General features: G+C 40.1%; 1 protein-coding gene across 6 annotated transcripts in view; it reads left to right on the forward strand.

Moving 5' to 3' along the window:
- The window catches only part of SGCG (sarcoglycan gamma), a 109403-nt gene extending 94439 nt beyond the window's left edge, over positions 1 to 14964 (forward strand). For all 6 annotated transcript variants that reach the window (XM_032099429.1, XM_032099426.1, XM_032099428.1 and 3 more), the window contains 2 exons: positions 11174 to 11297; positions 12781 to 14964. In XM_032099429.1, coding sequence (XP_031955320.1) covers positions 11174 to 11297; positions 12781 to 12954 — 298 coding nt within the window. In that variant the 3' untranslated portion in view covers positions 12955 to 14964. The remainder of the gene's footprint in view (positions 1 to 11173; positions 11298 to 12780) is intronic.
- The last annotated feature ends 304 nt before the right edge of the window (positions 14965 to 15268 follow it).

Consider the following 15268-nt stretch of genomic DNA (forward strand, 5'->3'; position numbering starts at 1 on the left):
AAATCTTTCTATGCTTCAGCATATTAAATAAAAATTTGCTTAGATACATATAGAAGAAAAGCATGGCAAATTTCAGCCTGGAAGAGAATTTTATGATATTTCTCATAAGGAAAATGCTTAGCTCATTTTTTACAACAGTGATGCAAATGCTGTTATTATATGAGATTAAAATTTTATCATATAAGATGTTATTTTATAATATTATTAAAGTAATTTGAAAAAGATAGTCATGCTGGAAACATCTGTGATGTGCCAGATTTAATCACATTCACTGGGGCCTTGGTCATTTTTAATTACCTGGAGAATCAGCACATCATAAAATTGAGGTCATCACAGAGACCTCTTTTGAATTAGCTCTTACCACTCTTCATCACAACTGTCACTCTTGAGAGAAGCTTCTATTTTAATCATATCTCAGTCTTATCTTTAGTCTTCATTCCTTCAACAACTCTGCATTGAGTGACAGTGGGCAAACAGGAAAAAACACCTCAATATTTAAAATGGACGGAGAATTAGTAAACAAATAAGTACTCTGTGATAATCATATCTGTGGGGGTATACTTACAGCTTTTACCAGCTGGGCTAGTAATTTAATGCCTTAGAAAGCCTCAGGCAGCCTAGAGGGCCAGCACGGGCAATCCAGCATTTCAGTAGCTCTAAAAGCGGCAAAATGGTAGCTGCAAATACAATACCACCAGCAGAAGCAAAGAGGGAGAAATACAGCTCTTAGCTTGCTTAATTTCCCACAATTAGAAGCTTTCAAAGAAACAGAAGCACACAGATGTTCGCAGAAAGAGTTGCAAAGCCAAAAGAGCGCGGGCCCCGCCTTGGTCCTCTCTTTTATTTGGAGAAGGGGAAAGGGGAGGACTGGGGGCAGACCCGGGGTGAGCGGCCAGTCAGACACTGCTAAAGAGTTTGAGTTACATTTGGTTTTGCCCACGCTTGGAACAAAGGGGTTCAGCTTGGGGAGGGGGAGGGGAAGCTCCAAGCAGGCAGCAACACATATCTGCTATGTTTTTTAATACGTTATAAATGTTGTTTTAAATTGCTTTTAGAGCCTTTTCAAAGTGCCATTAAAACTGGGAACTGTTTTATTCTCTTTTTAAGAGAACATATAACTGCATTTGTCCTAGAACTTTGAACGCTTCTTTTATGTTGCTTGCATTAAAAAAAAATCTTTTAACCAAAACCTTGGGAGCTGGAAACATCTGTTATTCAAATCTGGCTTTGTAATTGTGCTTGTGCACAGAGATCCCCCCTAAGCCATAAGCAGTGTTAGTGCCTGCTGTGCTTATGCTGAACAATTCCCTTGAATCCAGAATCTCAGAACTGAGCTTTACTAGAATCATCTGCTGCCACGCATTTCAGATTTACAGCATAAATACAGAACTAACGTGGAACACAGGCTATTTCAAGAAATAAACTGATAAGAATTTTTGTATTTAAATTAAAGGAAAGAAAAATGTGCTGAAGGAAACACCAGCTGACATCTTCAAGAGCGGCAGATACTCCCAACATTTAAGAATGGCACCCAAAAGGAATGGAGTGCCTTGGGGTTCTGCCCTTGATCATTATCCTTGATCATTTTTAGCATAAGACAAAATGAGCTTTAAAAAACCCAATAGATTTATTTATTTAAAAATCAACTGTGCTTCCTATGCATATGGAGTAGGGCTGAAAACTGAAAACATACAAAAACCTTTTCAGCTGCGTGTGCCTAACATTTTTTGTGATTCTTCATTTTTCATAGCTGATGGTTCAGCACACACTCCTGGTTACCATTCAGATCTTGCATATTTAGGCTGCATTCATACAACTGAGTCCAAATCTAGAGGACCTGTGTGTGCCCAGAAAAAGCAGATGCATCTCAGATGCCCATCCAGGTTTAGAATACTTCTCTCTATGCGAGCAAAACCATTCATTCATTCATTTGTTCATTTGTTCATTTTCACTGAAGCGGAAAGGGATCCTCCCACAAGCCACCTGCACAGAGACTAATATCCCTGGAGCATGCTCCCAGGGGTTTACAACTGTTTGGGCAGATGTTCAGGTGGAATTGATTCAATTCATTTGGACATCTAGGTGCAGATACCTGTACCACATCTCATCACCTTTTGGTGGAAGGCAACAGATACTGTGAGGGCATTTTACAGAGATATCTAAAATAGATTAATTATGCTCTAGCAGTACCTATTTCTTTATATTAATTTGCAGGATGCACAGGGGATCAACTGCATTTCTTTAGAGGAACTGCGCACTTGCCAACTGCTCCATGTTTGGTTAAGGTCTGAAGAAATGAAAATTCATCATAAGAAACAAAGCACTGGGAAGCAAGTGCTGGGAAATGTTCAAATTGCAGAATAAAGCTTTTCCACTTGTAACCCAGTATTTCATAAATTCATCTAAATTCCTAATCATAGTTTGTATAACCATGCAACTAGGATTAGAAAATGCTGCTAATTACTGGCTCTTGTTTGATACCACACATGAGGCAATGAGTCCTTCCGAGCTAATAATTAGCTTGGAGGCCCTGGCAGTGCTATGACTTTTTCTTTTCAGGAAAGTCATGACACCATCATATTTACCTAAAAGAAGTATCCTTTCTTAGTTGGTAAAAATCCATGGTTGTTGTTATACTCACTAAAGACTTGGAGAATTTCAAATACAGTCTAAATGTTTTCATTGCTATTAAGTTTCTGGATCTCTTCTTCCTTCAAAACCTTCTTCGTATCTTCTGCATCAAATTCAGTCTTCTTTTTTATAATAGTCTTGATAATTGTGCATCTGCCTGCCATGTATTTACATTTATATTTATTATCTTCTACAGTTGTTCCCTTGGCTCCTGCAATTCTTGTTTTGAGGATTTTTCTGGTTTTCTATTCTACTCTGCACACTCATCTCCTATGTCTTCCTGTAACTGACTTATTCCTTAAAGCTTATGAATATTCAAATGTGTATCAGGAAAATAACACAATCTCTCTTTTCTTCTAATCTTGGATCATCAGATTGCCCACAGCCTGAAACACAACAAAGGATGAAAATCTTATATTGTTAGTGCTTTTCTTTCATAGAGTCCTGAACACAGACATCATTAGAGAAACACAATCCAGTTTCGTTTCCTGGGTCCTGCATCTCTAATGTTGGAATACGTAAAAGTTAGACACCCTGATGCAGCAGTAGGGCAAGTAACAGACTTGACTCCATATCCAAGATCTTTGAGCTATAAGATTTGTAATAAATCCATGGATAAAATCATTTAAATATAGGAATAAATAAGGATAAATGGATTCATTTATCTATGGGAAATTCAACTTACAATAGGATCTGATTAATTATGATTTCATTTTCATACAATTATTGTCTTAATGTAAAAAGCACAGAGTCTATGATCCATTACTGCAGTGGCTCAATATTCTAAAAGGTCGCTATGAGATTGGTTTAACTTTAGAAAATGCATTTCCTATAGGGTGCTTATTTGAGCCTAGTGAGTATTTGTGATCTGATTTCTTGGTTTCTCCATTCCACAATTTTGTCATTTCACTGTGACTCCCCCTCATTCCAGCCAAGCTCAGTAAGCCCAGCTGTGCCATGTATGATGAAAACCCCTTCCCAAGAGTTGGAAGAAAGGGAAGTATGAAAGTGGTTCAGTGAGGTTTTTTCCCCTCCAGATACAAGAACTCAACCCTGAAATGGTTGAGTAATGAAGTGCTCCTAGGCCTTACCAACACAGCCCTGTGGGAGGGGAGTCTAATAAACATGAAAGAAGGGATCCTGCTGCAGTATTACACATGCCATACAGAAGTCCTGTACTGCTGTAAGTAATGACTTGCTTGTGCCTCACACATTAGGACTGACTGTATATGTGCATGAACCTGATTGTCTGGAGAAAGAAGACCAGCAGAAAAAGCAGAGCCTACTACAGCATTGTGTAGTTATTTCAGGGTAGTTCTCCTGTTATTAAAGTATTTGGGATGTTTCAGTGCATTACAAGGTACATTTCTGTCTATTTTCAGAGGTCAGAGATGTTACAAGCTGTCAGCAAAGCACAGCACATTTTGAGACTTCCCCGAGTGATTGGAGACAAAAGATGGACCTTCCAAAATGACATTTTCATTAATGCATTTAAGCAGTAAGCAGAAGAATCAAGAAAAAAATCTTTAAAAATCTTTAAAAATTACTTTAAAAGTCAAATTAGAACAAATTGCTGTATCATGTTATAGTCTTTGAGTTACAACACAGGGTCACTGAAGATTTTTTTTAAAAAGCTTCAGAATTCCTGGAAAAATGATGTGCTTTGTGAACAGCTGCTTATATTCCAGCCAAATAGTTTTTCTCTGATGGAGTTCCTGTGTACATACAGTTGCCTCTAAACAGACATTTTCTTAGTATGTTTATCTGAATTCAGTTGTATCCTGTGGGTTTTCTTAAAATGTTATCAGACAACTTTTCTGTATTTTCACAAGAGGCTGGTGATCTTTTTTATTACTGGCACAAAAACTTTATTTGACTTAATAATTTTGTCATAGTTAAGTTGAAAGTACAGTTTTAATATTAAGCTGCATCTCATGCTACTCTAAATTTTCCTGTAAGTTTTTCTGCAATGAAAGAGCCAGATTACTTGGTAGAAAATTAATAAATGTTCTTTTTTTTAAATTTAAGATAATCACTGTTAAATTTTGATTAATCAAAAACATACTGGTTTGCGTATTACATTTTATTGTGGCATAAATAATAAATTAACTTAGTGTTCAGTGTAAAGGAGCTGTGGATATTTACATTAGTCTTACTGAAACAGAATATGTGTCCTAGTGCAGGCAACTCTCAAAGGCAATAATGCTTGGAAAATTATTTTTTTGAACTAAGCTACAAAAATTGGGAGATATATTATAGCCGTTGACCAACTAATGGACTTGAGAAGGAAAAATGGATGCAGCTTTTCAGCCAATTTTTCTCATTATGTTTCATTTAGTTTAACTCAGTGAAGTTCAGATTTAGAATATCAAAGTGAACGAAGGAAGTATGGAAGACAATATCATCCAGGTGGGAAGCGATTATTCCACCTCTAAATGAAGGAAATCAGTATATGTGATGCAAAATCGGTCATTTTAGAAAGAAAAATCAGTCAGCATTTGAAAGATTCCTAGAAGTTACGTCAAATCAGAATTTTGTGCTAAGGCTTGACTAAGTAACTGCTATATTTTCATTATGATGCTGAAACTTATCGGGGAAGAAGATTTAATGAGTCATTAGTATTTTCTATTCTTTGACACTCAATAAGAGCTGTCACAGTTTACTGCTGAATACTGATACTTCCATGTCCTTAAGATAGACACAGTTGCTGGAATATGCTGTGAAACTCATTTTTTCTCTTTGCAAGGAGATGTAATTTTAGGAGCCATTCCAAAGAAAATACTTTTACAAAATATAGAAATGAGGCATGTACTGAGACTGAGATCTCAGTCCTGTTGTTTTGTCCTTCTTTGCCTTTGGACCTCCTGGCAAGCAACCAAAAGCCACAAGGCAGAACACCAAGATCCTCAGCTTTGGGTGATCATATTCTTCTTGCTACATCCTGATCGTCCTCCCCACTCGCCTGACCTCAAAATAGCAAGCTGCTGGGAGATAAGTGGATATGGGTGAGGATTGGCAGTTGGCATTCTCTGCGCCTGCTCCTCACTCTCCACCTCTAGAACTCCAGCCCAGTTTTGCTCAGCTCATGTCAACAGGAATCCAGCTTCCTCATAAAGAAGGGATATGGTTTGAAATTGCGTATACTGCACCATAAATAAATTGCTGACAGTCCTCTTTTTCCTGTGTGACTAGTGCACGCTCTGCTTATGGTTTACTCTCTTACAATGTCTAGCTGCATGGCTGGGGAATTAGACTGCCTTCCAGACTAATCAAAAAGTCAATATACTCCTATTGCCTTTTAAAGGTTAACGTGCATTCACAAAGCAGGCCTCAAAGCAGACATCTACAGAGAGTCAAGGCCAATTAAGCCCACAAAATCCTCTAGGTTGCTTTTTTGCCTTTCAGAACATTAGTTCCTAGACAGGTTAAAGATTTTCCTTTTTCCCCTTTTTTCCTCATGTGGTTTTTTTTTTTTCCTCTTCATTTCTTGCCTTTTCTATTCATCCTCTGCTCCATGACCTCTAGTCACTGCATAATTTAATTTCTGTTCCCCTTTAACCTTTACAAAGTCAGATAACCTCTGTGGCAGGTGTTCATGGCAGGATTTCTTCTTCCATGCCAAAGGTAAGCGAGGGTTTCTTCCTTACTTAACAATGTGAAAAAGATGTTTGATTATAGAATCACAAAATGGTTTGGATTGGAAGGGTCCTTAAAGGTCATCCAGTTCCAGCTCCCCATCATGACCCGGTACACCTTCCACTAGACCAGGTTGCTCGGGACCCTATCCAACCTGACCTTGGACACTTCCAGGGGTGGGGCATCCACAGTTGTTGGGTGCACTACAATATTAGAGGTAGTGCCTATCCTGGACCTGTTCAGTCCAGTTACAGTAAACCTGACCTTCCTTAGGTGGGTGCTGGGAAGAATGCCTACAGATGGGCAACTTCTATCTAAGGTCATACCGAGGAATTCTCTTCCCATTGAATTCAGGAGAGATGATGACTCATGAGCTGGAAAAGTCCAAAAGGGGTCAGAAGGAAAGAATTAACAATTACCCAAGAGCAAGCTGGTTCCTCTGTCCTGCTCTAAGGGTCAAGCAACCCCAAACTTCAGTAGGAAACTTGTGGTACTCTTTCTGCAATGCTAGAAACAGCTTTCTAGTGCCTTGTGGTACTTAAAAGATCTGTAAGGCATCCTTCTTACTCCAGCCAGACCAGGATGAAAAAAGAGATCAGTATTCCTGCAGCGTGCACAGGCAGTGTCAGCTGCTTCTTTACCAGGACTGCTGCGGGCTGTCGCTGCCCTCACATCCTCCCTAACAGCCAACTGAGCAATTTCTGGTGATCTGGCATCTCCACAAGTTAGCAACATGCTTATAGGAAAAGGGGAATCTCCAAGCCTTTAGGTTGTCAGGATGGTTTCAGATCCAGACCCTGGATGCTGTCGAGGTTCCCTCAGAATATTTTTCGCACAGTCCTTCATTAATTATTTAGCACACCTCAGCGCCAAATTTCCTTGGCAGCCAGACAAGACAGTATAGTTGACTCCTGGAACTGTCTTACCAACTAGTAAGAAGACAGCAATGAAAATACTACCTTTGCTGTAATCAATTGCTTTAGTTGCAATGGACTATGGAGAACTAATATCCAGCAAATGACAGAGCTGTAAAATATTAACCGGGCTCACCTATTCCCTCACCCTTCCCTGCCTTTCATAAGATGACATGGTACAGTTTCCCTGGCTGCAGGTATTGGGGTGAAGGGGAGCAAGGCAAAATACCTATTCTGCAGGTGGGCCCAGGTATGGCTTGCATTGCCTTACAGTCCATGGATAGGTCTACTTGAGTGTCTGAAGTTGAACTAGAAACATGCTTTTGAGGGAGATCTCCCAATGGCCTGAGCTCTCCACATCTTGATTTTCATTGTGGAACTGTTTTGGGTACGTGGACAGGGTGACATTTGGGTTAAACTAATCTGAAATCTGTGATCTCCTGGAGAGCACCCAATGTGCTCCAACCTTTCTGGGCATCCAGTAGGCAATGGCTAGTCCAGAGTACTCCTCAGGATGCATATAATGGGCTGTCAGGTCCTTGGCATCAAATGTTGTGGTGTCCAGATCAATTTCTCTTGCACCACACCCCTTGCTAATTGACCGTGGCAGCTACCGCAGTACCTAGAAGCTACTCACGAGTACAGAATCCATCTTCCCAAGTGAGATAGAGGCTGTGACAGATGTCACATTTAGGACAGCACATTACATAGATTAATTCCCCTAGATAGTAAAGATCATTCACTTCATCCTCTTAAATGTAATTTATGTGTCTGTAATTTTTAAAAAATGATAAAGCGACTAGTAACAAAATATTCCCTCATCATTCTAATGCACAAATTCAAACACTATAAAATGACCAAAAACTCTAAGACAATTAATTTCTGCCCTCTTACTCTCCAAGCACCCTCCAGCATTTACAAGCAAACTGAATTCCTGTTTTGCCAGGACACCCGAGGGATGCACATCAGTGTGGGGTCTGAGAAGGGACATTCAAACTCAAGGTTCAACTCAGGCTGTTTCTACACTAGGTGGCTGGACTTCAGACGCGGAACCTTTGAATGCTGTACAGAGAAATGCATCAGTAATGTTAGTGACTCTTGCCTTGCTAGAATCTCACACAGTATAGTTCACGTCACTGATTCACAACAGTTTGCAGTGCCAGGAAGCTTCATTGACATGCTTTGTTACAGTGTGGATACTTCAACACGTGTATTAGACAACAACGCTCGTGGAAAAGAAATATCTATGGACGGATTCTTGGTAGATGTTTCAGAGATGTTTATTTCTCCAGCCGCATGGCCGGGGCTCTGCCAAGAAACTGCTCGATCACGGGACCCGAGGGTCCTTTGCCCGCACAGGGGAACACAAAACAACCAATGGGGAACGAAGCTGACCAGGGGCAGGGAAACCCCGTGTCTCCCCACCGGGGCCCCTCTCCCAGGACCCCACGGCAGGGGGGACAGGACCCCAACAGTGCTTAATTAGGCAAATCCACCCTGAGCTAATCTGGAAATAGGACCTTCATAAACAGCAGAAATTTAGGTTTGTGATTAATATAGCAAAGGTAATTCTGCAATGTAATTTAAATTATATGTATGTCATACCATAAATCTAAGTGCTTCCGAAGTCTGTAGGCTTCTTGCCAGCACTAATTTTGGTAGGAAGTAATAAATATTTCTCTCATGTTTGATCGCTTTTCAAAGGTCTGATACACTCTCAGAAATTTGTCCCAGTCTGCAGTCTTGTGATATTCAATAGAGCTTAAAAATAAAAATTTATGCCTATGTATACATTGCTTACATAGGTGAAATACTTTACAAAAGAACATGAGCTATTTCAATGTTTAAAGCTTTTCGTTAAGACAAACTAAGACAAGTTATATTCAAGTACCTTGACACTAACTTAAGAAAATATATTAGATTTTAAAGACTGAAAATAGAAACTTTGTTTAATTTTTCAGTATATAATGCGTACAAATGTGCACTGAAAAATATTCCCATGAAGCAGACCTCCCATATTAATCACTCAGGGAAGAACTGATTTTCCATTTCATAGAAGTATAAATCTAGAGATCTAAGGCAAAAATTCATACAAAAGTTGTTAAATCCCAGACACTGCGCAATAAATTACTAATACTATATTAGTTGTCTGATGCAGAACAGACTCGTACTCATGCCCTTGTACACAGCATGATCATGACAAAAGTTTGTGCCATCTCAGATTTATGGGATAAGGCATCAAATTATTTTATGGATATGGTCTCAATATGGGACCATGATGCATTTACCCACTGTTAGTATTTTATTTATTTATCAATCTGGAGTTTAAGCTAATTGAGGGTGATGAACCCAGGAGGTGTCAGGGAGAGGCAGATGATAGAAACATAAAGTCGTAGAATGATTTGGATTGGAAGGGACCTTTGAGGATCAGAGAAGATAGAATCTTCTGCTAACTCTGGCCAGCAATGATAAGCCAATATTGCTTGAGCTATTTTCAGATTTGAGGATAAAAAATGAAGTTTCAGTGACTGTGCTTAGATATCATGGATTTAGGATTTAAGCTATCAGCTGGATTTAGCTTCTTCAGAATTCGAAGACACAACTGAAGTTTCTCACAAGCACAAACTGTCTTCTTTTAAGTTCTGGTTTTAATGAAGTAACAGGAAAACAAAAAGAAAAGGAAGAACTGAAATAAATTATTAAATTAGACAGATGCATCAAGATTGTGTGTAAAATTTAATTCCTGCCAATGATTGGCAGTCAGAGTCTGGACTCACTACGCAATGCATTCCCAGTAAAGGATCTGCTGGGGCACAGCTTCCACTCGCCCGGACTGGCAGCTGTGGAGCACCTGTGGAGCCAGCACAGGATCTTCTGGGAGTGCATGCACACACACACAACCCTCTACATTTCTAAAAACACAGTGGGTGAGAACATGGTGACTTGGGAACAGGGATGTGAGAATGTGTTCTGCAATGTGGGTGCAACCCACATTCCACATTCTTTTATACGTCTAGGGAATAGGAAAGCTAACACAGATGCAAACAGGGACCACCAGTTGTCTCACTTTCTCTAGCCTTCATATTCACCTGTTTAGTGTTGGCTGGTGTCATCAGGAAGGGTAAGTGAATATTCATGATCAGAACCTAATAGGTATCAATTCTGATCCTGCAGTGCCTCCAGATGAAGTAGTTCTAGGTAATGGTCAAAAGAACCAACATAATCACTAGCTTATTGCTAAGATTGGGCTTTTTCTTTCCTTTTCATGATTTTTTAATTAGTACTTCTATCCCAGTTACTTAGCACGGAAATGATACCAAAATTCTGAAGAAACAAAGCCTTATCTCTTTGAAAAGTAAAAATCATTAATCCTGCACAGCTGATCCAATGAGGTGATTACTCAGATAATACAGTACCTTCCTGCCATCTTGTGGCACTGCAGGGTTTGCAACTCTCTGTTTGTTACATTGTATAATTTTTATTTCAAATTAAGTTAACAGTTTTTAAGTTTCCGTTGTCATCTAGTTAAACAACACACACACACGCACACACTCCCTGAGTGAAATCTTGGTCCAACTAATAGCAGTGTCAAAACTCTTGTTGATAGAAAGAATTTCCCGGCTGTATTACTTGTATTAATTTCAATGTCTTACTATGCCAAAAATGAAAACAAATTGAAACTAAATAATGTAAAACTGGGTTTCAGTTTAACAGATTAAATTACTGTTATACTGAAATAATCTGTAGTTGTGTATTAAATAATACCTTGCATTTGTATTATGAATTAATCTATATTTTTCGTTTGGGATGCTTTGTTGGTTTTTGAAATAGCTGCCTCCTTTTTCAAGTCTACCTGAAGAAAAGGGAAGCTGCATCTTTTATATGACTCCAGGCAAGAGCCTGCCAGGGCTTGTTCAATGTTTACTTATTTTTCTAAAATAAAGGAATGTATGAGATTGTGCTACTGTCTGATTTCCTGCTCCTGCCTTTAGGCTGGAATCACCAACTCGGTCTTTGAGCATGGATGCACCACGAGGAATTAATATCAAAGCACAAGCTGGGAATATTGAAGCTCTTTCCCAGATGGATATCAAACTACACAGCAGTGATGGTGTGGTGAGTACAAGCCCTTCTTTTCCGTAACTGCAGTTGATCTTCTCTGTGACTATACTCCAGTTCTTTTTTTTCAAGTCCTGTTAATTCCTCAGGTTTTAGGTGGCAGGATATTAAAATTATTAGTGCCAATAATACAACTTCTATTTATGTAAAAATAGTACCAACAGACATAATGTTATATTAGCTTAGAGAGGTGCTTTCTAATAAATTTTGGATAGCGCTTAGCTCCCCACTAGCACAGTGACCCCAGGCACCCCAGTGGGGAATCTTGGCTCAGCAGCAGACACAGCTCCAGGGTGGCAAAATTAAGGAGTGAAGCTCTGCAGACATCATTAGCAGCAGGCAACATGCAGCAGCCTATTTATCCCCTCTGCAAGGCTGTACTGTGCCAGTTCTTCTGCAGAGGAACTGCAGACCAACCCATGCCCATCCTTAACAGCTGGCTCAGCGGTGAGGCCTCAGCACTCAGGCCAGGACAGACCAGGGCCCAGCAGCAGCGCTTTGTCCTGCTGTTCTGTGCATGGGCAGGGACCCTGTCACTATCTCATATCCTAGAGTGAGTTGTGCTGGAAGGGACCTTAAAGATCATCCAGGTCCAAATTCCCTGCCATGGACAGGGACACCTTCAACTAGACCAGGCTACTCAGAGCTCAATACAACCTGGCCTTGAACACTTCCAGGGATGGGGCATCCACAGCTTCACTGGGCAACCTGTTCTGTGCCTCACTACTAGAAGAATTTTATTTTTGTATATATTTAATCTAAATCTATCTTTTTTCAGTTTAAAACCAGTATCCCTGATAAGGAGTCCCTCCCCAGCTTTCTTGTAGGCCCCCTTTAAATGCTAGAAGGCTGCAGTGAGGTCTCCCCAGAGCCCTCTCTTCTCCATGCTGAACAATTCCAATTCTCTCAGCCTTTCCTCATGGGAGAGTTGCTCCATCCCTCTAAACATCTTCATGGCCTTCCTCTGGACTCACTTCAGCAGGTCCATGTCTTTCTTGTGTTGGCGGCCTCAGAGCTGGATGCAGAGGGGCAGAATCCCCTCCCTCGCCCTGCTGCCCACGCTGCTCCTGTTGCAGCCCAGGGTGTGATTGATTTTTTGGGCTGCGAGCGCACATTGCTGGCTCATACATAATTTTTTATCCATCAATACCCCCACATCTTTCTCCTCAGAGCTTCTCTCAATCCATTTATTACCCTGCTTGTATGCATTTTTGGGATTGCCCCAACACGGGTGCAGGACATTGCACTTGGCCTTGTTGAACTTCAGGAGTTCTCTGCTAATGAAGAGGGTGGGCACCAGCTTATCCCTATCCTGTTTATGTCTGCCAAGAGCCTAGGGCGCAAAGAAACTTTGTATATTACAAGTCCTGGATAGAAGGCCATTCTTGAGCCTCTGCCTAGCCAAATTCAACTTGTCTCATGGCATGTTACTGCTTTATCATCTCTAACAAGCCCATTTGTCCTGCTTTTTCCCACACAGCTTTTGCTCGATGCTGAAACTGTGCGACTGCCCAAGTTGCCTGAGGGTGCAAGGGGTGGATCTGGGATTTCTCAGGGGCTCTATGAAATCTGCGTGTGTCCAGATGGAAAGCTCTACTTGTCAGTGGCCGGCGTGGGCTCCACTTGCCAAGAATACAGCCGGGTCTGCCAGTGAGGCACCCGAAAAGGCCACACACCCCCTTGCGCATCTGCGTTTTGTATTATTGCTGAAGAGCATTACTGAAAGCTTATTTTTCAGCATTTTAAAAACAGAGTACTTCAATTTAGGAAACAAATCTGCATCTACGATTCTGGAATACAGGGTGTAAGGGGAAGAAGAGCACAAATGACATTTCCACTTCAGAAGAATGACTTGAATCAAATTACATGTTTTGTCAGTAACACTTGGAAAACAGCCTTACAGAGAGCATAAAAAAATAAAACAAATATGTTTCCTTGCTGAACTATTATTCAGTCAGATGATTATGTCATTGTTCATACTTTTGAGATCCGTGGGTTTTTTCTCTCACTACATGTAAACACTTACTGTATTAGTGGGTGATATTGATTTGAGGGAACTACTTGAATTATTTGTAAGACAAAGCATTATTTGGAGAATTCAGAAAGTGCCAGCAAATGGTCTATGCAATTTTGTTCTTGCAATAACACAAGATAGAAAAATGCGATATCTGTGTAAGTTCTGTGCAAAAGGTGTAAATTTGCTAGTAGCTTTGTATTTTTATTTGGCAACATATATGCTGATTTGCTTATTACTGAGATTCATATAAATATAACTAATGCAAAAAGCTCCAGAAGTCATTAAGGCCTCCCTGTGTCTCAAATCCATTCACTATACAACAGAGAAATACGTTAGTATATTTTGTAATAGCAATTGTTTGTTCTACTGCCTGTACCGTCATATTCATTTATATCCTTTCTTATTTTAGGGCATGCTAATTCAACTAGGCAATCTGTTGTGCCAGCTGGAGTAGTAAAAAGAAAAAAAAAGTATCTTCAGATTGTCTGACACAAGGAACTACTTGGGCAGTGGGAAAAAAATCCTTTCATGCAGCCCACAGATTTCAATTAAGAGGAATATTTCATTTCCATCTGCACTTGTTGACTGGTATTTCTGATTCTGTCATCACAAACAGAGAGAGTAAAACTGCTCTTTATTATTTTTTACATTAGGACTTTAGATACAAAATAAATGCTCACCAGAGCTGACGAAACCATTTATTGGCCTTGTAGAGAAACACAGCTGCAGACCCGTTCCCCTGTACGGTGTTGCACTGAACACAAATAAATTGTTTGCACACCTCTGGGTAGCAAGATTTGTATTTAGTAGTCTGTTGTTTAAATCTCATGGGTTTTTAATTCCTTTGATGCTGTCTTGTATATACTTGATGATCTTATTATCCAGGAAGTAGCTATCACATAGTGCCTTGGTGTCTATTTACAAAAGGATTTTAACCCATGGTGTTAGTAAACCACGAATATCCAACTTTTTGGAAAAAAATTAGTCATCGTCCTTAAAACAGGAGAATCAGAACAAAATTATTACTAACTTTTTTAAAGCTTGCTACTTCAGCTCTGGTGAACAAGGGAAGAAAACCAACACTCGGATGAGATCCCAGATACACACAAAAGCCTGAATTGAGAAAGAGTCCTCATTTAACATTTTCCACTATTATTGTGGTAAAGCCCAGGGCAGTCCCTGCTTCAAGGGCTGCCTTTGCAATTTCTCCAAGAGTCTGATGTACAGGACTGAAATTGCCCTTCAGCAGCAGAGTGGAGCCCTCAGCAGTTAATGCAAATTCAAAGAGCTTCCATATAGCAAGTAGGAAGCACTAAAGGTGAGCTTAAGCGAGTGAAGCAAGGTTTCAGTGTTATCTGGAGGGTGCTCCAGTTGCTTTTACACTGCCTAAAGGAGAAGCAGGAAGCCTCACATCTTCCATAGCTGAAATTCCCTTTTATTGGGCTTAGACTCACTCACTCCTGTCTTCAGGAGTGAGTCCAAGGCTGTTGGCCATAAGGAGAGAAATGTTTATCTCCACAACTGTATCTCTTGACTATATCTGTCTCTACAACTAAGCCAGCAGCGGAGGCACACTGTAACAGAAACCTGTCTTCAGTGTTCCTTTAAAGTCAGTTTAGGTGGTTTCAGCTCCATGCACAAGATTTTACAAACCAAAACACGAGCAGCCTTCGCTTATTCATTGGATAGAAGACATGAATATTAAAATAAAGGTCAGCAAATACCCTTGCCTGTACCAGATACCTAAAAACTGCTGCTACAACTTGGAGGACTGTCATGTCACCAGTCTCTTATAAGTGTCGTACTAACAACAAAACTGGGACTTGAGTCCTTAATTTCAGCCATTGTTCTGACATCAAGGAACATATGCCCACTTCCGTGGGGTATCAAACAAATCATTCACCTAATCTAATCCATAAATATTAGCCAGATACCGCAAGATAGTTACCAT

The sequence above is a fragment of the Corvus moneduloides genome, chromosome 2, assembly GCF_009650955.1.
Source record: "Corvus moneduloides isolate bCorMon1 chromosome 2, bCorMon1.pri, whole genome shotgun sequence".
In the NCBI taxonomy this organism is placed as follows: Eukaryota; Metazoa; Chordata; class Aves; order Passeriformes; family Corvidae; genus Corvus; species Corvus moneduloides.